This window comes from Saimiri boliviensis, chromosome 14 (assembly GCF_048565385.1).
Source record: "Saimiri boliviensis isolate mSaiBol1 chromosome 14, mSaiBol1.pri, whole genome shotgun sequence".
In the NCBI taxonomy this organism is placed as follows: Eukaryota; Metazoa; Chordata; class Mammalia; order Primates; family Cebidae; genus Saimiri; species Saimiri boliviensis.
The window spans coordinates 80,279,715-80,303,270 of record NC_133462.1 but is presented as its reverse complement, the minus strand read 5'-3'; the positions used below and the strand labels follow the sequence as shown (position 1 = coordinate 80,303,270).

Below are 23,556 nucleotides of genomic sequence, written 5' to 3'. Positions count from 1 at the left end.
ATAACCTTTAAGTTAGGTTGAAACGGGGCACGAGAGATGGATTAACACCATAGTGATACTTATTTTTGTCCTTAACCATTTCACGGCTTCTTGAAATAGACGCTGGATGGTGCAATGGAAAAAACAGCCTTGGAATCCGAGCGCCTGAGTCCTGGATTCGCTCCCAGTCGGTTCTGCGTGACCTTGGGCAAGTTACTTGACTTCTCTGAATTTCCGTTTCCTCCTCCACAAACTGAGGATCGCAGTAGCCACCTTGTAACCCTCACCCGAGCGCGCCTCGCACAACTCGCGCCGACCCGCAGGAAGAGCAGCCATGATGACGCCGCCGCCCCCGCCGCTCCGCCGCCCGCTCGCGGCCCGCGCCCTCCCCCAGCAGGTGTAGGCGCTGCCCGCGCGGCCCCGCGCCTTTCCGCCGCTCGCGGGCCGGCCCCTCTGCGTCCCCGCGCACTGGCCTCCGCGGCCCGGCCCCGCCCCGGGCGGAGGGAGGGCGGGCGACCCGGCTCCGAGGCCGAGGTCCGGCCCCGCCGAGTGCAGAGGAGCGCAGGCGGCCCCGGCGCCGCGCCCGCGCCCGAGTGTGAGCGCGGCCCCCGCCCCTCGGCCCTCCCCCAGGCCCTCCCTCCGCCCCCTCCGCCCTCGCGCGCCGCCCGCCCGGGTCGCCGCGGGGCCGTGGTGTACGTGCAGAGCGCGCAGAGCGAGTGGCGCCCGCATGCCCTGCGCTCCTCCACAGCCTGGGCCCGGCCGCCCGGGACGCTGAGGCGGCGACGGCGGCCGAGGGGGCCTGTCTGACGCTCCCCAGGCCCGCGCGCCCGAGCCCAGGTTGCCGTTCGCCGCGCAGGCCGCGTTTTCTCGGCCCACGGCGGCGATGAGGCGCTGAGGCGGCCGCCGGCAGTGCGCCGGAGCCGAGGACTCGGAAGCGGCCGGGCCGAGGGCGCGGGGTGCCGGCCTCCCTGAGGCGAGGGTAGCGGGTGCATGGCGCAGTGACGGCCCCGGTTTCTCTCCCCGCTCCCCAGCCTCGGGCGAGGCCGTCCGGCCGCCACCCCTCCTGCTCGGGCGCAGCCGCCGCCGTTGCCGCCGCCGCCGCCATGGCCAATGACAGCGGCGGGCCCGGCGGGCCGAGCCCGAGCGAGCGAGACCGGCAGTACTGCGAGCTGTGCGGGAAGATGGAGAACCTGCTGCGCTGCAGCCGCTGCCGCAGCTCCTTCTACTGCTGCAAGGAGCACCAGCGGCAGGACTGGAAGAAGCACAAGCTCGTGTGCCAGGGCAGCGAGGGCGCCGTCGGCCACGGCATGGGCCCGCACCAGCACTCCGGCCCCGCGCCGCCGGCTGCGGCGCCGCCGCCCAGGGCCGGGGCCCGGGAGGCCAGGAAGGCTGCGGCGCGCCGGGACAGCGCCTCCGGGGACGCGGCCAAGGCAAAGGCGAAGGCCAAGCCCGCGGCGGACCCCGCGGCGGCCGCGTCCCCGTCTCGCGCGGCCCCCGGCGGCCAGGCCTCGGCGGCTACCGCCGAGGCCGAGCCGGGGAAGGAGGAGCAGCCGGCCCGCTCGTCGTTGTTCCAGGAGAAGGCGAACCTGTGCCCCCCGAGCAGCGCGCCCGGGGATGCGCTGAGCCACGGCGGCGGCCTGCGGCCCAACGGGCAGACGAAGCCCCTGCCGGCGCTGAAGCTGGCGCTCGAGTACATCGTGCCCTGCATGAACAAGCACGGCATCTGCGTGGTGGACGACTTCCTCGGCAAGGAGACCGGACAGCAGATCGGCGACGAGGTGCGCGCCCTGCACGACACCGGGAAGTTCACGGACGGGCAGCTGGTCAGCCAGAAGAGTGACTCGTCCAAGGACATCCGAGGCGATAAGATCACCTGGATCGAGGGCAAGGAGCCCGGCTGCGAAACCATTGGGCTGCTCATGAGCAGCATGGACGACCTGATCCGCCACTGTAACGGGAAGCTGGGCAGCTACAAAATCAATGGCCGGACGAAAGTAAGTGTGGGCTGCGGGTTTGCGCTGGACGTGCCCTTCTCGGCGGGCAGCCCCTCCTCGCGCCTGCGACCGCCGAGGCTGAGGAGCAGCGTTCCTCTGTGTGGAAGGGACTTTGGTGTAGCACCCCGTGAGGAAGACGGACAGAATTCGGAGTAGCTGTGGGATCTAGTTAGCCCCTTTGTGTCCGCTGTTTTCCGCTTACTGCCAGTTCACAAACTTCTCCGGCGAATTGCACAGTTTTCTGGCTAAACGTAGGCGCTTTAACTTTGCCGCTTTCTTTCTGTCTTCCATTCCACTGTTAGTCACAATTCATACCTTAGTGGCGTTTTAGCCACCCAGTGAGGGGCTGTTAGAGTACCACCCAAGGCAAGTCCTGATGCTGCGTCTGTCCTGTGTTTGCATAAGCTCTTAAATTTCCTGTGCTGTTTGAACCACTCATCACGTTTTGATTGAGAGTCAAACGCTGTGTTCAGTTAAGAATTTGCCGGCTGACCACAAAAAGGTAAATTTAAGCATTTAGTCGGAAGACTCTACATATTCGGGAAGAATACTCTTAGAGCGACTCCCCTCCCCCTCTTATAGCTCTTACCCTCTCCCTGTTCCTACTGTTTTGAAACCCATTACAAAAAGGGAAAAGAAGTATTTCCGTTTTCGGATCTCTCTGTGTAGGTAGGCTACATTTTTAGCATTGGTTTCCTTTATTTGCTTTGTTAATGTAATCCTTCTGTTGAAAAAGAACTGTTTTGTGGCTTCCTGGAAAAAACACGGAATTGGAGCAGGAGGACTTGTTTTATCCTCCCAATTTGGTGAGATTTTTTGTTTTCTCTTTATTGTTGCGTTTTTTTTCTGCACAGATTTCTTCGCTTCCTACCTAGTCTATTTTCTCTTTCTCTCTCTCATGGTAGACTCTTTCCTCCTTAATGCTCTATTGCAGGTCTTTCTCATTTTACTTCTCGGATCTTGAACTTTTCTTTATATCCAGCTACTCTCAGACCACCCTCCTCCTCCATCAGTCTCTGTCTGATTTTGTGAGTTTTGAGAGATTGACTTGGGAGAGCATCACACTTACATGTTTGTACACACTTGCTGACTCTTTCCGGTGGTTCTTTTGCAGTGTGAGACCATCTGTTTTGACAGTTATTACATGTGATTCTCGGGCTGCTCGGAAGGCTGAACATAGGCAATGAGAAAAATTATAAACATGAAAATTTTGTGGGGAAAAATACAATGTGGAGTCTAATTTACGTATTGACACTTCATTGCTGGGTGAAGGCACACATCTTAATTTCATGTAGTCTTAGGAACAGCTGAATCATTATTAAACTGGAAGGAAAAGGGGGATCTGATGAAATCTCAGCCTTGGTCTTTCATTGATATTTTTTTAAATGAACGTTGTCATGGGTTACATCTGAACATAAGTCCTGAGCTCAGAGCAGGAAAGAAATTAGTTTGAGGGAAGAGGGCTGTGAAGACTGACCAAAGTATATAGTTGGGACATAAGTTTAAATTGGATTCTTGAAGATGATGTCCCAAATCTTTCTTGATCTGCTTTCCTTAATTTAGCTTTCCAAGTACTTTCACCTGTCATTCTTAGGTAAGGGACAGCAGACAGCCTGGCTCTGAGAGCAGTTGCTTCTGGTAGGGATGCTGTTAGAAAATAGCTACCACCTTCCTCAAGAGTTCTAGTGTTTGGGGTTTTAAGTCACCTAACTGTACATAGTAGCAGGTAATAAGGGACTGGATGAAGAAGGGATGGCCTTTAAACTCTTTGGATTTGATTTTATGCTTATATTAATTTTAGGGACACAACTTCAGGATCTATAAATGATATTCAGGAATTCCTTTCATTGTACTTCCTGGCTGAAAGAGGTTTTGGTAATTGTGTTTGAACATGTAAGTATTCCTGAAAAAACAAAGTTGTTTGCTTCGTGGAAATGAGAAGGCAATCAAAATACCACCCACTGTATATTGAGCAATCACAGTGTGTTAGGCATCAGATTAGGGTCAAAACAGGTACAATCAGAGTAATTTTTTTTTTTTTTTTTTTTTGAGACAGGGTCTTCTTTTTGTTGCCCAGGCTGGAGTACAAGGGTATAAGCATGGCCCACTGCAGCTTCCACTTCCTGGGCTCAAGCAATCCTACCACCTCAGCTTCGAAGTAGCTGGGACTGTAGGCACAGCTCGACTGTGCTGTGCTCGACCAAATGAAAAAAATTTTTTTGTAGGGTCAGGGTCTTGCTAATCATTTGATCTTGAACTCCTGGGCTCAGGTGATCCTCCTGCCTGGTCCTCCCAAAGGGCTGTAGTTAACAGACTTGAGCCACCTCTTGTGGCCACAATAATCTTAATTCCATGAAGTGAGTAGTGTTATTCCTAATTTACATTTGAGTGATTTTCAGCTCAGACTTGGCAGAGGTCTACCACTTATAGAAACCTAGCTGGTGTTCAGGCTTAAGTCATTCAGCTATCAAACTTACGCTTTTTTTTTTTTTTTTTTTTTAACTACACTAGTTATAGGTAGAACATTAAATGAGATGTAGCTTACACACTGCTGGAACTGCAATTTGATATGTATATTTTGTTGAAAGTGGGTGAATAGCACTAGCTTATGTGAATAATCCTACTCAGTGGTTGAGCTCTAAAACTTTTTATTTGGTGACTGCAATGTTTATTTCAGATAGTGGCTTAAAATCCACTTTTGTATTCACCTGAATTATGCACCTGTTGGTATAACTGTTAAAGAGATGTCAGAATATGGTTTTTGTATGTGATTGCAGAGGGAGACTTCAGAATTTTTTTATTCTTCATAACATGATAGTGATTTTTAAAGTTCTATGCAGCAAATGTGTAGTATTTTACTCATGTCAGCTTTCACAGCAGTAGGTAGGTGGTTGTATCTCTTTTTACAGATTAGAAAAGTGGGACTCAGAAAGTTAGTTCACTAGTTGGAAATTCTGTAGCATATTAGGACTTAAATTCAGATTTTCTGACTAAGAATCTGATGTTCTTTTTTATTTACATCATCTATATTGCATGTTCTTTATGTCAGGGCCTGGTAATCAGATGATATATGATTGGCTGTGGCCCATTCAGTGTAGGCTTTGTTTTCCCCTGAATTTCTACTTCAAACATGCTTATCTGGCCAGTGTTTATGCAACTATTTTAAAAAAAGGAACCACAGGGGAAAAATGAAGTAATACAGGAGAAAAACAGAAATGTAATTGTAGCCACTGATGTAACCAAGCTCCTGTTTCCACTTTCTCTGGTCTTTTTGGGATTTTCCCCTTTTTGCCCTTACCCTGCCCTTTGATCCTGTGTCTTGCTCATGCTTGTTTTCATTAACATGACTCTCAGTGATATCCAGTAGAAAGAAACCATGGTCTGCTGGTTTGTGATGAGTGGTGTGCCTTGACTTGTGGGTATAGGACGAAGAGAAATTCAGAGGACTGAGGATCATGGGAAAGTGTTGAACTTTTCTGTTGCAGTGTCCTAGACACTCTGAAGGAAAACATTTTTCCATTAAAATAGAAATGTTAGAATTGTATACGTAACATTTTTGGAATTTAATCCAAAACTTCATCTGTTCCATTAAAACATACGTAAAGAAAAGGAATAAAGAACAGGTTGGGACCAATAAGCAGCAGATTATATTACTAAGATTTTTCACTGTTACTGTAGTTAATTAGTTAGCTCTGGCTGATTATGGCTTTTAGAGCAAAGAATAGGATGTGGAAAATGCTGCTGCTTTATTATCACTAACAAAGGTGTGGTGACAATCCTTTTAGATGTTAAAAACAAAACTGACATAGAAAGAGAGCCCTCACCAGTACCAGACCATGCAGGCATCCTGATCTCAGACTTTCAGCCTCTAGAACTGTGAGAAAATAAACTTATGTTATTTAAATCTAAATAAACAAATAAACCTTAATCTACTTCTGTCATTCTCTTTATATGCTTGGGATCCAGGATATACAAATGGAAGTTAATTGTTTAATGATTTTTATAGTGATGTCAGAATTTAAGTTCAAAGTAAGTTATTCTGTATGCAGAAAGGCTGAAAATACTACAACTGCTGTAATTCTGCCAGCTATAAGGGACATGTGGACTCAGAGGGTAGTCATAATAGGTTGTGATCAACTATGTGTGAAAACATTTTGTATAGTGAGTTGATGTATAGCTTACATGTAAACTAACTCGTTTAGTTCTAAAGGAATTTTATTTTACATTAAAAGATTTTTTCAGGCTGGGCTCAGTGGCTTACACCTATAATCCCAGCATTTTGAGGGGCTGAGGCAGGAGGATCGTTTGAGCCCAGGAGTTTAAGACCAATGTGAGCAAATGGTGAGACCTTGTTTCTTTAAAAAAAAAAAAATTAGGCATGGGGGTGCGTGCCTATGGTCCCAGGTACAACATGGGAGGCTGAGGTGGCTGGATTGCCTGAGCCCAGGTGACATAATGAAACCCTGTCTCAAAAAAAAAAAAAAATTGGAGGGGGGCATGTTTGCGACTCTTATCTACTACCTAATAATCCACAAAAATACCCACAATGCCTTAATTATGTGGAGGAGGAGATGATAAGAGAGATCATCTTAACTTTGAAAGGTAATGTATTGTGGGCCACATGTGGTAACTCACTTCTATAATTCCCAACACTCTGGGAGGCTGAGGCGGGAAGATCGCTTGAGTCCAGAAATTCAAGACCTTATCTCTATTTAAAAAAAAAAATTATTAAAGAAGAAAGTGGATTTGGTTCTGCTATTAAATCTGGGTTGAATCCTGGGTCTGCTATGGTTTCTGTCCTTATTCAGCTTCTTAATCTCTGAATCCTTAGTTCCTTCGTTTATAAAATGGTGTGAAGTGATACCTGTCTTTGTAGCTTCTCAGGATTGTTGTGAAGTAAGCATATGATGTTTCATGTAAAGTACTTTTTAGATGGTAAAGTGCTATGCAGAACTGTTCTTAACTATTACTCCTTCCATTTTAGAAATTTGTCGTCTTTCTGATTCTTTGTTTTAAGAGCTCTGTGCTTTCCCTGTCTCATCCCACTCCCATAAACTGGAGAAAAAAGGGCTTGGAATGATCATCCTTTTTTTTTTTTTTTTTTTTTTTTTTAATCTAACCACTTTTCCTGCATTCACACTTTTTTTTTTTTTTTAAAGGGAAGACATAACATTTTTTTAAAGGGAAACAATAAGTCTCAGAGAGATGAAGTAACTTGTTCTAAGTCATAGAGCTGCTGACAAAATCAACAGACATTCGATTCAGTTCATTCATATCTGTAACTTTATGCTAAATCTCATCTAACAATGACATATTTCTACTTAGCTAATTTTGGTATATTTTATGCTTTTTTTTTTTTTTTTTTTTTTCTTTTTTTTTGGACAGGTTCTCACTTGCACCAGGCTGGAGTGCAGAGGTGCAATCATGGCTCACTGCAGTCTCAAGCTCCTGGGCTCAAGTAGTCCTGCTTCAGCCTCCATAGCAGCTAGCACTACAGGCATGCACCACCACACCCATATAATTTCTTAAATTTTTTGTTTTAGAACTGTTGGCCTCAAATGATCCTCTTGCCATGGTCTCCCAAAGTTCTGGCTCATGCCTATAATCCTAGCACTTTGGGAAGCCAAGGTGGGTGGATTGCTTGAGCCCAGGAGTTCCAGACCAGGGAGCAACATGGTGAAGCCCATCTCTAAAAAAAATTTAAAAATTAACCAGGCATGGTTAACCAGGTGGGAGAATCACTTGAGCCTGGTAGGTGGAGGTTGCATTGAGCTGTGATTACACCATTGCACTTCATCCAGCCTGGGTAACAGCAAGAACCTGTCTCAAAATCAAACAAACAAACATAGCAAAATGCTGGGATTACAGGTATGAGCTATCGCACTGGGCCTCTGCCATTTGAGAATATGGAATATGCTTGAACATTCAAGACTTTCTTCTCTCTTTTGCTTCTGTCATTCTACACATTGGCTTATCTGACATTCTAGTTTAAGTTTTTCTCCTTTAGATAATACCTGTCTAATTTCCTTAGATGCTCTTTATCCATCTGTCTTTCCTCTGATATTTAAAGCCATTTGCCCCGAAGTAGGCCTTCCCTCTCTTGTTTCTTTAGTAGGAGCTGTCTTCCCACTCTGTTTTTCCTCATCAGGCTTGAAATCTATCTTTGTTCTTCTTCCATGTTTTCTGAAGCCTGCGCCTTTCTGGTATGCTTTTGGATTGATGTTATCAGCTTAGTTGTTAGTTTTTCACTTTAGGCCTTTTTAAAGCGACACCAGCTATTTCAGTCTCTCTTTCATTCTAGCACATTCTTGGACAGTTTCTGTTACTTAAGATTTTACTGCTGTGCTTACATTCTACCTTCTTTTCTACTATGCCCTCGTTTCTGCATTTGGAACATTGTCTGTGACTACATGATGGCATTCAGATAATTTACTAAGACCATTTTCAGAGCTTGTCTTTGCCTCTTCTTTCAGCTAAAACTCTACTTAAAAAATCTGTTATCTAGCTAGCTAGCTATATGTAATGATGGTTAACCAAAGTCTTTTAACAGTTTATTTCATGCTTTATCTCCTAGTCAAAACTCGACTTTTCTGCCACCTTTGTACTTCATGATCACATTTTTCCATAAACAATTCACAATTAGTTTTATTTATGAAGAGCTTGGACAGTATCTGTAGTCTCTCTTTGCTTGTTGAGATCGCGATAAAGTTTTCATGAGTTCGGAATTCTCATTTTTCTTACTCAGTGTCACAGGTCCTATTTCTTTACCAAAGCAAAATACGAGTACTCTTTATCCTTTGTTGTATTCTCTGGGTCCTGTTTTGATACTGTTTTCACTAATTTCTTCATTCAACAAATGTTGAGTACCCTCCACATTCTAGGGACTAGAGGCTCTTGAACAACAACAAAAAGCCCGCCTTCTCATGTGCCTTAACTTCTACTTGGAGGAAGTGAGGGGTGGGTGGGGAGAGACAGTCAGTAAACAAATGTATAAGTAATACATGGCATGTTAGATGGTAAATACTAAGATGGAGAATAAGTAAGATAAGGATAGAGTGACTAGGGAGTACTCTTTTACATAAGATTGATAAAATAAGATGACATTTAAATAGAGACTTGAATGAAGTGAGGAAATGAGTTATGTGGATATGTGGAAGAGGAGCATTCCAAGGAAAGGTATTAAATAGCAAATACAGAAGCCCTAACTTGAAATGTGCTTGGTGTGCAAGCTGAGCACTTTGGGAGGTTGAGGTGGGCAGATCACTTGAGGTCAGGAGTTCGAGACCAGTCTGGCCAACATGGTGAAACCCTATCTCTACTAAAACAAAAATTAGCTGGGTGTGGTGGCATATGCCTGTAGTCCCAGCTACTCAGGAGGCTGAGGCAGGAGAATTGTTTGAACCCAGGAGGTGGAGGTTACAGTGAGCCAAGATCATGCCACTACACTGCAACCGGGACAACAACAGAGTGAGACTATCTCAAAAAAAAAAAAAAAAAGGCAAGGAAACCACTGTGGTTATAGTGGAAGGAGTAAAGGATATGTGATTGAAGTAGTGGGATAGGGCATATGATCACTTTGTGTAGGGTTTTACCTTGTAATACCAGGGCAAGGATGCTGGGTTTTATTTTGATGATATGGGATAATTTGTTTTAAAAGATCTCTGTGGCCGTCGTGTAGCAGTAGATGTAGGAAAGAAGGATGGAATCAGAAATACCAGTTAGGAAATGGCTTATAGTAATCTGGGCATTGGATGATGGGGGCTTAAATTGGAGTAATAGCTATGGAAGTGGTGAGAATTTATTGAATTCTGGATGTATTTTGAAAGTAGAATCAATGAGATTTGCTGATCGATTAGATATATGGGGTATGAGAGAAAGGAAGAGTCATGAGTGACTTAAAGATTTTTGGCTTGAGCGATTGGAAGGAAATTATTATTTTATCCTGCCCTCACTCTTCTGCTTTTCTTCTCTTGCCTCACTTTTTCAGTGTTGCTATTTATAGTAGCTTGCTGACACTTATTTCCCAGCCAAGCAACAGGAAAAAGGTTACGTGCTCTAAATTTTCACATTCCTTCAAATTGGTTGTGCTAGTTACTACTACTATTGACCTTCTAGCTCCATCCTTTCTTCTCTAGAGGCTCTATGGTTTCTTCGTGCAATATGCTCTTATTGGCTCTACCACTGGAACCACCTACAGGAATTAACGCAGGAAACCTTGCAGCACTTCTAGTGTTGTCTATAAGTATGTCTGTGCTTTCTTGCGTGAACCACTCACTCAAGATGACTTGTAAATCCATGTAAAAAGAAATACACAAAGTTTGAACTTTAGGGAAGAATTAAAGAAAATTGAATGGTTCAACATAAGGCAAGCATAGATTTAGATTCAATGTCAAAATAAAGTCAGAAATAAAATATCTTCATTTAAACCTACTGTTGAAATTAAAACTGCTACAGAAAATTGGGAAGAGATGGAATGAACCTAAAATATCAAAAATTGTTCCATCGGCTTATCAGTACATGACTATGATACCCATGACTATATGATAGCTTCCTAATGTAGTATGTAAAGAAGAGGATAGTTATTGATAACTTAGGGACTGTGTTTGTTGATCTGCGACAATATCAGTGATGTATAAGCCCTTCACCCCTTTGATGTGGAGCCTGGCATTGGAATTGCAAATAAAAGTACCAAATATAAAATAATACTGGTACTATTAAAATTAGAATATACTATCCAGGACTTTTAAGCATAGGAAAGCCTTGCTTTTTATTCTAAGGTGAGAGAGGGTCACAAAAGTATGGGTAATTAGATTGTAAAAAGACATTCTTGAAAATGAACAATTTATGAAGGAAAGAGTTTTAATTGACTCATGGTTCAGCATAGTTGGAGAGGCCTCAGGAAGCTTAACAATCATGGCAGGGGAGTAGCAAACACGTCCTTCACATGACAACAGGGAAAAAAAGAATGAGTGCCCAGTGAAGGGGGAAGCCCCTTATAAAACCATCGGTTCTCATGGGAACTAACTTATGAGAACAGGATGAGGGAAACTACCCCCATGATTCAATTATCTCCACCTGTTCACTCCCACAGCATGTGGGGTTTATGAGAGCAACAATTCAAGATAAGATTTGGGGGGGGTCACAGCCAAACCATATCAGGCTGCAAGTTTTTTATTATGCTCTGTTTCCCTTGTAAACATAAATTCCAATTTCAGACCATCTCTCTCTGTATGCGTATGAGTGTACACTTTTAGAAAAAGCCAGGTCACCTCTTGAATATTTTGCTGCTTAGACATTTCTTCTGCCAGATACCTTAAATTATCTCTCTCAAGTTCAAAGTTCCACGGATCTCTAGGACAGGGGCAAATGCCACCAGTCTCTTTGCTAAAGTCTTGCAAGGGTGACCTTTGTTCCACTTCCCTGTAAGTTCCTTATCTCCATCTGAGACCACCTCAGCTCAGACTTCATTGTCCATATCGCTATTAGCATTTTGGTGACAACTGTTACACAGGTCTCTAGGAAGTTCCAAACTTTGTCGCATCTTCCTGTCACCTGAGCTCTCCAAATTGTTGCAACCTCTTCTTGTTACCCAGTTCCAAAGTCACTTCCACATTTTCAGATATCTTTATAGCAATACTTCATTCCTGGTACCAATTTTCTGTATTAGTCAGTTTTTACCTGTGACTGGGTAATTTATAAAGGAAAGAGATTTCACTGGCTCACTGTTCCACATGGCATGTCTTAAGTGGCAGAAGGAAGTGGGGAGAATTGTCTAACACTTTTAATGTCAGATCTCTTGAGAACTCACTATCATGAGAACAGCATGGGGGAGACTGTCCCTATGATCCAGTCACTCCCACCAGGTCCCTCCCCTGACAGTGGGAATTATAATTCAAGATGAGATTTGGGTGAGGACACAAAGCCAGATCATATCAACCATCTCCTGAATTTTTTCTTATTAATATTGATACTTCCAACTTTTATCTATAAATGGTGACTAGGAGCTTAGCTTCTATAGTTTTGTTATGTAATTACCTTTTATTTTATCTCAAGGCATGTTTTACCTTGTGTGATGTCTTCTGTCAATTTCTGGACTATGAAATGGATGGCTTGAAAATTGCTTTTTAGCTAAAAAATTTAGTGATTCCCCACTGCCCACCCCCCACTCCTTAGACCAGGCATTGTTACTGCTTCAATAGCTCTATTAACCACCTGCCTTTAAAATCTTTGGCTACCCGTTTACTAGCCTGGGTCTTATCCTTTCAGTTGTTTTTCCTCATATTTTTCAGTTTTCTTTTTTTCCTGAAGCTAATGATAGCTTTTTTCCTAAAGCTCAGTTCACTCTTTGTTCATGACTGTCAGAAGATGTGTGTGCAGAAGGAACTTGAACACCTGTATTTCTAGATTTTTCTTTTTGGTTTGTATTAGTCATCTATGGCTACATAACAGATTACCCTAAAATTTAGCAGCTTAAAACAACACACATTTATTATGTCATACTTTCTGTAGATCAGGAATTGGGCACAGCCTAGCTACTTCGTCTGCCTCACCATTTCCCACAGGCTGCAGTCAGGACATTGGCCACGGTCTGTTGTCTCCTTCGAAGGCTTGAGTGGGGAAAGATCTGCTTCCAGCCTCACTCAGTGGCTATTGGCAGCATTAAATTCTTGGCAGATTGTTGGACTGAGGGCTTCAGTTTCTTGACATGTGGGTCTCCCTAACATGGCAGCTTGCTTCAGTAAAGTATGCAAGCCAAAAAGGTAATGGTGTCTGCTGGCAAGACTGAAGTCCTAGTCTTTGTAATCTAATGATGGAAGTGACATCCCATCACTTGTGCTGTATTCTTTTGCTAGAAGCAAGTCACTAGGTGACATTCTATTCCATAATCAGTGAAAAGGAATCATAGAAGGGTATACATAACAGTTCTTATGTCAGTTCTACCTTGGTAGTGTCTGCCTCTTAAATGTTACTGTTCTTTATGATCTGTGGTTTGTTTTCTCTTTTTGCTCTAACCTACACTTTTTTCTCCCTGGGTAATCTTATGCCCTCATGGAAGCACAAGTTCTTAAACTAGTTTGCCTGTGTTGAAACTCTTCTGCTGCTACTTAATTGCTTTCTGATTTTAGACACATTTTCTAACAACTAAAGCATTAATTCCTCATCGGTATGATAGGAGTTAATAATACTACCTAATTCAGAAGGTCTGTTTGAGGACAGATAATAAGAAAATAAGAAATACTCAACGGGTAGTCAGTGCTCAATTAATATTACCTGTAACTATAGCAAATAACAGCAAGAGTAATAACAACAATCATGACTTCAGCAGTTAGGATTTGTGAAAGACTCCTTGGTCTGTCTCTTACTTTGGCATCTGTAGAGTTCTGATAGACATTTCCATCTGAATTTTCTGGAAGTATTGCAAACTCAGTGTGATTAAGATTGAAGTTTCCCCTTATTGGAAGGAATGAGAGTTGGTAAGCCTGTCTGATGGGGATATGTAGGAACAGATTTAAAACTGATCCTGTAAACTCAATTTAGTTATTCAACAGATATTTACAAGCATCTGATCTGTGTTAGGCACTGAAGGTACCACAGTGCCCAGGTCGAAGTACTTCTCTCTGCCATGAGGAAAATACAGGATTGAACCTGTAATTCTCAGTGCTATGGATGTTTATAAGATGTTAAGTACAGGATCCTATTGGGAGCACACAAGAGGAGACTTAGTCTGTAGGCCAGGAGAGGTTTGTTTTTTTATTTTTTGAAGAAGTAGTTATTTAGGCTAAGACTTCTAAAGGTTAAGTTGGAGTTAAGTCCATTGAAAATCTCCAAGTTGGCTGGGCGCAGTGGCTCATGCCTGTAATCCCAGCACTTTTGAGAGGCCAAGGCAGGCGGATCCTGAGGTCAGGAGTTTGAGACCAGCCTGGCATGGTGAAACCCTGTTCGTTTCTACTAAAGATACAAAAAATTAGCGGGGTATGGTGCTGCGTACCTGAAATCCCAGCTACTCAGCAGGCTGAGGCAGGAGAATTGCTTGAACCAGGGAGGTGGGGGTTGCAGTGAATCAAGATCGTGCCATTGCACTCCAGCCTGGGTGATGGGACAAGACTTCCGTCTAAGGAAAAAAAAAAAAAGTCTCCAAGTCTGGAAACCACATGATGTTTTAGAAGAACATACTTTCCTCCATCAGTATGAAAATTTTACTTATTTAAAACTTTCTAACAGTTTCTTGTTCCTCATTCCCATTTACATTCTTCATCTCTGTCTTGGATTATTACAAAAGCCTATTTTTTTTTTCTTTTTGTATCTTTCTAGTCCATTCTATCCATTGCTGCTTTTTTATAAAGAACATTTCATTTCCTACCATGCAGTTTCTGTTCCAGTCACAGGAGCCTAGGCCCCTGAACCTACCTTCATTTTCTACTGCTACGCATTTCAGCTCTTTCATTTGGAAAGCAGTGAGAAGATTCTCTAACTTGCTTCTTGCTCTTGTTTCTCTAAGCAGACTTATAGCGTTGTCTTGTCTGTTGGCTTTGGCACTTCCCATCACTGTGATAGCATACTTCACTGTGGTTGGTGTCCATTCCCATTTCCTCTACTATTGTGAACCACTTGAGGTAAGAACCCTTTATTTTCAATATGAGTATACTCAGCATCTTGCATCGAGGACTCAGTATTATATTTGAATTCTCATTGCACCACTCTAACTGCAATTTTAAAAATCACTTTCTATCTGGATTGTTACACAGTATTTTTTCCCCTTAATTCTTTCTTCTCCATAAAGTACCCATATGCATCCTATATAAATTTGCCAACACTCATAAAAATCGTACTCAGAAATCTTCAGAGGTTTGTTGAGAATACAGTTTGATTCTTACACATTTAATGCTCACCAGCTGCTTAGGTCCACATCATTTATCCACCCTGATTAGCTACTGCTTTTTGAAATACAATCACTGTTTCAGCCAGACTGTTTTCCTTCTTCTGCTCCCCTTCTCCTCCTCCCAGCACATCTATTAATTCTTTGACTGGTTTACCATTCCCACACTCCTCTCCCAGCAATTCACATCTTCTACATCCTTTAGGATCTAGGCTAAGTCTACTTCCCAGATATCCTCCTGAACTCTGAATGTCCTTTGATCTCCCTTTTCTCAAAAACCTTATATACCTTTTATTCCCAAATTATCCTCTCTAGAAATTTGTAAGGGCAGGGGAAGGGATGGTTTTATGTTATTCTGTCTTAGGTAGAGGACTTTTATTATTACTCTTTGTGTACAGTATTAGTCATGACTTCTTTTTTTTTTTTTTTTTTTTTTTTGAGACGGAGTTTCGCTCTTGTTGCCCAGGCTGGAGTGCAATGGCGCGCTCTCGGCTCACCGCAACCTCCGCCTCCTGGGTTCAGGCAATTCTCCTGCCTCAGCCTCCTGAGTAGCTGGGATTACAGGCACACGCCACCATGCCCAGCTAATTTTTAGTATTTTTAGTAGAGACGGGGTTTCACCATGTTGACCAGGATGGTCTCGATCTCTTGACCTCGTGATCCACCCGCCTCGGCCTCCCAAAGTGCTGGGATTACAGGCTTGAGCCACCGCGCCCGGCCTCTAGTCATGACTTCTTAACACACAGTGAATTGCACTAGCTGATCCTCTGCCCTGTGCCTCACCTCTTCTTTACCACCTTTCCATCTGATTTCTAAAACTATAGTGAGACTTTTTAAAAGTCTGAGAGTTTTCATCCTGTTGTGGTCAACTCACTGTTCTGTGCTTGCTATGCTGTTTCTAGTCCCTATTTTCCAGATAAAAATAGCCCAGGCCAACATGGCTTAAACTATTTTTAACTCCAAGTACTAGGAGAAAGGTTTGCTGTAAAGGTGAAATGAAGTTTTATGCCATTGCTTAGGCCACAAGTCAGTTGATAGATTATGAACTGCAGTAGAACTTTGCACATCCATGAATCTCATGGAGAAGGGGCCTGCATATCCTATGTCCCTCACCCCTACCAATGGTGTGTGAATCCTTTAAAACAAAGCAGCATAATAGATATAATGTTGAAAGTGACTTCCTTATATACCCTTCTTACAAGACCTAGAAGAGAAAAGCTTGTAGCTAGAAAGCAGATACAAAGTTCAACATCGATACCCCATTGATGTGGAGAGTAAAATTTTCAAGAGCAAAATTTTAAGCTTCTAAAATCATCATGTCTTTGATTTCGTTTTAGATCTGTAATTTACTCAAAATTTCAAATACGTGGAAGGAGATGTAAGAGTTATATTTAACAAAAGAGGGCATGAGTTTAACAAGGTGAGAAATATTTATTTTATGATTAGAAAACCTTTTGGCCTTAACCACGTTTCTAGATTCAAGGATTAATCAACGTGGAAGCAGCAGTTGCTTTAACTGGATTAAAAGAGGGCATGGCCGGGCACCGTGGCTCAAGCCTGTAATCCCAGCACTTTGGGAGGCCGAGGCGGGTGGATCACAAGGTCAAGAGATCGAGACCATCCTGGTCAACATGGTGAAACCCCGTCTCTACTAAAAATACAAAAAATGAGCTGGGCATGGTGGCGCATGCCTGTAATCCCAGCTACTCAGGAGGCTGAGACAGGAGAATTGCCTGAACCCAGGAGGCGGAGGTTGCGGTGAGCCGAGATCACGCCATTGCACTCCAACCTGGGTAACGAGCGAAACTCCGTCTCAAAAAAAAAAAAAAAAAAAAAAAAAAAAAGAGGGCCATGGTGGAGGGTAGATAATAGAAATCTGGCAGTGTAAAGGTCATTTGAAATTGATTTTCTGATGCATTCAAACATTTTTATTCTTAAAAATGACAGTTTCACCTGCCAATTTTCCTTAGTTTTGATACTTAAAATGTTTTTATTCTTTGATTACAGAGTTGGTAAGGAAAATAGCCTGAAATATTTACCACAGATAATTTATGTGCAAACAGTAGTTACAGTTTTGGGTGATAACAACCCAAAATATTGGGGAATAAAATGCCTTGAATAAAGAAATGGTGGACTAAAAGTAATGTGTGATAATAAAATAACACCCTTTTCCAATAGCTTACAAGTTTTTTCCAAGGCAGTCATAAAAGTTAGCATCTCATAACTTTGTTTTGCTGGTGGACCACTTTCAGAATCTAGTGGGAGCTGTATACTTCCTCACACTCAAAATGAACGTAGTACACAAAACGTTTTGCTTATAATAAAGGCCAACCATAGACCCTATGTTAAAAACCCCTGAGTTCCAAAAAACCAAACCAAAACAAAACATTTTAAAGCATTTCATACCATGTTATGGTAGAATAAGGTTTCTGTGTGTGGTCAGTTCTTGCTCCCTCCCTGCCTTTAGAACTATGCTTGTGAGTTTCTTTCCCACCATAACTAATAGTAAGTATGAATGGACTTCTGAAAGATGTATGCCTTATACAGTCTGCCTATAGAACAAAATAAAGTTAACTGGTGTATACCAGGGTGGAAACTTCAACTTAGTGATAATGTCTTCTCTGGCGGGCATACCTGTCCTGACACATTTGCTAGGTTAATTTTTACTTTAGAAATTCTAGATATGCAGTTAGTTGTACCATAAAGGACTGAGAATCTTTATCACTAATAATTAACACTGGCTTATGATTTTCTTTGTCCTTTTATCCTTTTATTCTGTCCTGTCACCTGCTCACATGGCCTATGTGCATGTTTGTTTTGCATTTTTGTTTTTCCTTGTAACTGGCATTTCAGTAATATTAAACCTGAATTTTTTAAAAAATAAAAGCCTTAACTACTCCACAGCTGGGGAATGGGTGTGGGCAGGGGGTGCTTACTAACAAAAATGAAACTAGGATTTATACCAGTTTTGTTTATATTAAAAATAGTTTCTGTAATGGTTAGATCTGAAACATCTCTGGATAGTTTTGGTACAGGGTATCTGCAGAATTGCAGAACATGGAAGGACAATTTGTTCATATTGCCAATTTTCAGGAACTGTGCTTTGATATTGCATAATAACTGCAAGCTTTTTCTTTAATGTGTGCCTACTCTAGAGATTCTTAGTGTTTCTTCCTCTTAGAATTGTCTGGGGAAAGGGAGAACAGTGGTGCGGGGTGGGGAAGATGTTTCTTGACAGAAGCCAGAAATGGGAATAGGACCAGCTAGTACTGCCTTGGATTCTTGTCATCTGGCTCTCTACCACTGAACAAGGCACTCAGCAACTCTGCCAGTCTCTCCATCTATGAAATGGGAATAATACTGACCTAATTAACAGAGGAGTTGTTGAATAAGTGATTATTTGTAGAGGACGTTTTTAAAAAGTAGTTATATTTCTAGCTCTCAGCAGTGACTTTTCAGATTAGGACTTGGTCTTGGTTGCCCTTAACTCTGTTCTTGGAGTTGGTTACCATTGGTATCAGAAGTTGAGATTCAATTTTAGATTCAGAAATCTTGACTTGCTTTTACTGGAATGTCAGAACCTTATTTTTAATTAAAACCAATCTGTTGTTGCTTAGGCAGTTGGCACATAGGTTTGGCACTGTGAGAAAGGAGGTAGTGTTCGGTTGATAAGGGCATCTTGAACTGAATTCAGATAGTTGTGTAACCTCATGGATAATGAAATAACTCCAGCTGAGGAACACCTTGATTAAAAAATCTTTCTTTCTCCATGCCTTCTCTATTAGCAGAATGAAGTCAAGTAGCAATACTATTTTATTTATAATTGTGAATTTAATTATTTAAGCTATATTTAAAAAATCAAAATCCTTAGATGTTAATTAATTTTGAAAGCTAATGATGGATTCAGGTAAGCTAGAATGATTGGATCAAATCTCACACACAAATGAGTTTATAACACATTTTTTTTTAGAGACAGGGCCTTGCTATATGTTGCCAGGATGGTCTCGAATTCATGGCCTCAAGCAGTCCTCCTGCCTCGGCCTCCTGAGTAGTTGGGATTAAAGGCATGAGCCACTGTGCCTGACCTTATTTTACAGATCTTGCTGATGTAAGCACATATTTGATTTTTTAAAAAATCTGTTGATATTAGTATTTTATTTACCGTATGGCCTATAACTTACTAGGTAGCTTTAAAAACAAAGTAATAAGTTATTTATTTTTCTCCTAAAATAATGGGGGATATTTGGTGGCTTACCTATTTTTCAGCCATGCTTTATGGCTTATTTAACCTTAATAATGTCTTTTAAGTGGCTATTACAAAATTTGTAGAATTACGTTGGTGTCTGCGCTGTTGAATTTTACTTGTGTAATAATTGTGCTCATAGTAAAAAGTGCATTTTAAGTGACCTGTGTTGCCCTTAGTTTCATGTAGTTTCCATAATTTTTTCTGAAATTAATTATAATTAACATTTTTAACAGTCAAAACATGAAACCATTAAGATGTGAATTACTCTATTATATGAAGTAGCTTTTTTAAGTGTTGACATCGTAGAAAATTATTTTAGTTATTTACAAAGACAGTAAAGCTTATTGTTTAAAAATAAGGAATTGAGGAAATGAAGTTAAACTACATGTATTCATATGTTTTTCTTACAGAAATTTATACTGTCTAGGTATACAGAAGAGTGAACACTTTTAATTATATAATTGAATAATTTGATAACTTAATATAAATACTTGGTAATTGCAGTGTTATTTTATCAGTTTTGGAACTGCATATGTATTTTAACTGTAAAAAAAATTTTTTTTTTTTTGAGATGGAGTCTGGCTCTGTTGCCCAGGCTGGAGTGTAGTGGCACGATCTCAGCTCACTGCAACCTCCATCTCCTCCCAGGTTTAAGCGATTCTCCTGCCTCATCCTCCCAAGTAGTTGAAACTACAGGCACGTGCCACCGGGCCTGGCTAATTTTTGTATTTTTAGTAGAGACAGGGTTTTGCCATGTTGGCCAGGCTGGTCTCAAACTCTCGACCTCAGGTGATCTGCCTGCCTCGGCCTCTGAAAATGCTTGGATAACAAGCGTGAGCCACCATGCCTGGCCTGTAAAAATCTTACATGTCATGGAAAAGAAGTTGCTGCTTTATTTATGATTTTGTATGTTTTCTGATTATAAAAATAACACAGTGCTCCGAAGTAGATAAAGCAAAATCTGATAGAAATGAAAGGCGCAATGAGCGAATTACAGTTATAGCTAGAAATTTCAATACTGCTTTCTCAGTAATTCTTAGAACAAATAGGAAGTCAACAAGGATATAAAAGATTCTAACACCATCAACCATCTTGATCGGATTGACATCTGTAGAATATTCCTTGCATTAACAGCATAAAGTACATTATTTGAAAGTATATAAGGGACATTTACCAGCCTAGAACAGGTGCTAGGCCATGAAGCAGGTCTTAATAATTAAGGATTGAAATCATACAGATTATATTCTCTAACCACTATGGGATTAAATTAGAAATAAGTAATAGAATGAAATTTTTTTAAATGTGGAAATTAAACAACAAATTTCTAAATAACCTATGGGTCAAAGAAATAGATCAATGGTACAGGATTAAGAGTTAGAAGTAGACCCACACTAACAATATCAATTGATTATTATTACTTTTTAAAATAAAGATACCAAAGAAATTCAGTACTGAATATTTTTTCTTTTCTGTAAATGGTTTTGGAATACATACATATCTGTATGAAAAAAATAAACCCGAACCCTTATATCACACCATACATAACAATTAAGTCAAAATGGATCATTGGCCTAAATGTAAGACCTAGGTTGGGCATGGTGGCTCACGCTTGTAATCCTGGCACTTTGGGAGGCTGAGGCAGGCAGATCACTTGAGGTCAGGAGTTTTAGACCAGCCTGGCCAACATGGCGAAACCTCATCTCTACTAAGAATACAAAAATTAGCTGGGCATGGTGGTACACACCTGTAATTCCAGCTACTCAGGAGACTGAAGCAGGAAAAGGCTTGAACCCAGGAGACGGAGGTTGCAGTGAGCCGAGATCACACCACTGCACAGAGTGAGACTCCATTTCAAAAAAAGAAAAAAAGAAAGAGAATGAAAAGACAGCCCCTTCAGAAAAAAATATTTACAAGCATATTCAACAAAAGACTTGTATTAGAGCCGGGCGCGGTGGCTCAAGCCTGTAATCCCAGCACTTTGGGAGGCCGAGGCGGGTGGATCACGAGGTCGAGAGATCGAGACCATCCTGGTCAACATGGTGAAACCCCGTCTCTACTAAAAATACAAAAAATTAGCTGGGCTTGGTGGCACATGCCTGTAATCCCAGCTACTCAGGAGGCTGAGGCAGGAGAATTGCCTGAACCCAGGAGGCGGAGGTTGCGGTGAGCCGAGATCGCGCCATTTTACTCCAGCCTGGGTAACAAGAACGAAACTCTGTCTCAAAAGAAAAAAAAAAAAAAAAAAGACTTGTATTAGAATGTCTAAAGAATGTATTAACTCAATAAAAGGAAGAGAACCCAAAAGAAAAATAGGCAGAAAAATTGAACAGCTATTTCACAAAAGAAGATATAGGAATGGCCAAGTGCATGAAAAGATTCTCAACATCATTGGTTACTAGAAAAATTAAAACCACAATGAGATACCACTACATGTACACTAGAAGGGCTAAAATTAATTATATTGGTAATACCAAGTTTTGGTAAGGACATGGAGCAGGTGGAATCCTCATGCATTCATTGCTTGTGGGACTACAAAATGGTACAGTCACTTTGGAAAACAGCTTAGTCATTTCTCAGAAAGTTAAATATAAATTTTTCATGTGACCCAGGAATTCTACTCCTAAGTATCTATCAAGAGAAATGAAAACATGTTCGTACAAAAAGACCTAAACATTTTTATTCATTATCACCCAAAACAGGAAACAACCCAAATGTCCCTCATCTGGAGAATAAACAGAATGTGCTACATCATACATTGAAATACTGTTTAGCAGTAAAATGAAGTGAACTAATTTTTTATGCAGCAACCTTGGATGAATCTCAGAAACATCATGCTGGATTAAAAATTGTACTGTAAATTATTAACTAGCTCTTCATGGTAGAAGTTTGGATTATTTCTAATTTTTTCTGTGACAATCTAATGCCAACAATACATTAGGTATTCTTAAAGATATATCTTTGTACATTTTAACAAGATTTTTGTAAGAAAAATTTCTAGAACTAGAATTGCTGGGCTATAAGTGCTCTTTCTACCCAGATTACCTCATTTAATTTTCACAGCAACCAAATGACGTACAGATCATTACTATTTTCCTTATTCTACAGTTGAGGGAACTGAGGCACAGAAAGATTTAAAAACTTGTTCCAAACCACACAGCTAGAAAGTTATACAAACCAGGATAGTCTGATTCTAGAGCTTAACTTTCTAGCTTAGACATGTGAACTAAGTTTCTATTTATGCATGTTTTGAGGGGCATTATATTTATTTTCAGGTCTACTTGATCTTGCTGTATGCAAGATTTCTTATTTATTTGTTTATTATTTATTTCTTGTTGTATTATTTACAACAAATAAAAAGTTTCTTATTTATTTAGAGATAGAGTCTCACTCTGTTGTCCAGGCTGGAGTGCAGAGGCACTGTCTCTCGGCTCATTGCAACCTCTGCCTTCTGAGCTGTAATGATCCTCCTGTTTCAGCCCCCTAAGTACCTGTGAATACAGATGCCCGTGAATACAGATGCGTGCCAGCATGCCTGGCTAGTTTTTGTGTTATTTGTAGAGATGGGGTTTCACCATGTTGCTCAGGCTGGTCTCAAACTCCTGACCTAAAGCGATCCACCCACCTCAGACTCCCGAAGTGCTGGGATTACAGGCATGAGCCACCACATGCGGCCTGTCAATTTTAAATGGTTGAGGTGAGCCAAATATTTATTAAATGAGTCTTTGCTTTATTGAAATTGTTTCAGAAATGCACCATTGGAATGTTGTTTAATTTCAGCAGGGACAAGCTAACACTCAAGGAAAAACCTAGCCATTGACTCAAAGGAACATTATTTTGGTAGTATTCAAATATAGCATACAAATCTTTGAGCAGGTTAGTTTTTTCATGTGAATCATAACTTATGGTATTGGTCAAGTAGTAAAGATCATATTAACCTTAAACACTTACTAAGATATGTTTTCAAGTAACTCAGGCAATGTAAAAAGACAGTGTCATAGTTTCTGTAAGCATTTAAGCTTTGCATCAGGATCACATTACTGCTGGGGCCCCACTACAGATCTTCTGTATCAGAGATTCAGAATCTGTGGTGAAGACTGACAGCTCCTTAAAATTCCATGGAGAAAATATATATATATTGACTGTTTTCCCACAAAAATTAAAAATTTAAAGACAATTTCATGGAGCTTTTAATTCACATTTGGGTCTGAGAATTCTTGTGTACAGCACACTTTCCATTGTTAAGGTTATAAAAAAGGTACATTCTGTATCTCAGATACTCAGAGGACATTTATTAAGTCTTCTAAACACCTCTCACAACCAATAAGTTTGCAAAGCAAAATGACCTTTTAATACCTAAAATAATTGGTTTATATTTTTTTTGATTGTTTTAACCCTTTAATATTCTATTACCTTTTTCCCCAAGGCTTCTAAAAGTAGACGATACTATCTGCCTTTATGTG

At 41.3% G+C, this 23,556-nt stretch overlaps 1 protein-coding gene across 3 annotated transcripts in view; it reads left to right on the top strand.

Annotated features, from left to right (window-relative positions):
• Positions 1-631: 631 nt before the first annotated feature.
• Positions 632-23,556, top strand: part of EGLN1 (egl-9 family hypoxia inducible factor 1) — a 56,163-nt gene continuing 33,238 nt past the window's right edge. The window contains exon 1 of one of the 3 annotated variants that reach the window (XM_074385328.1): positions 632-1,973. In XM_074385328.1, coding sequence (XP_074241429.1) covers positions 1,083-1,973 — 891 coding nt within the window. In that variant the 5' untranslated portion in view covers positions 632-1,082. The remainder of the gene's footprint in view (positions 1,974-23,556) is intronic. The other 2 variants (XM_074385327.1, XM_003940799.4) reach the window with 2 other exon arrangements.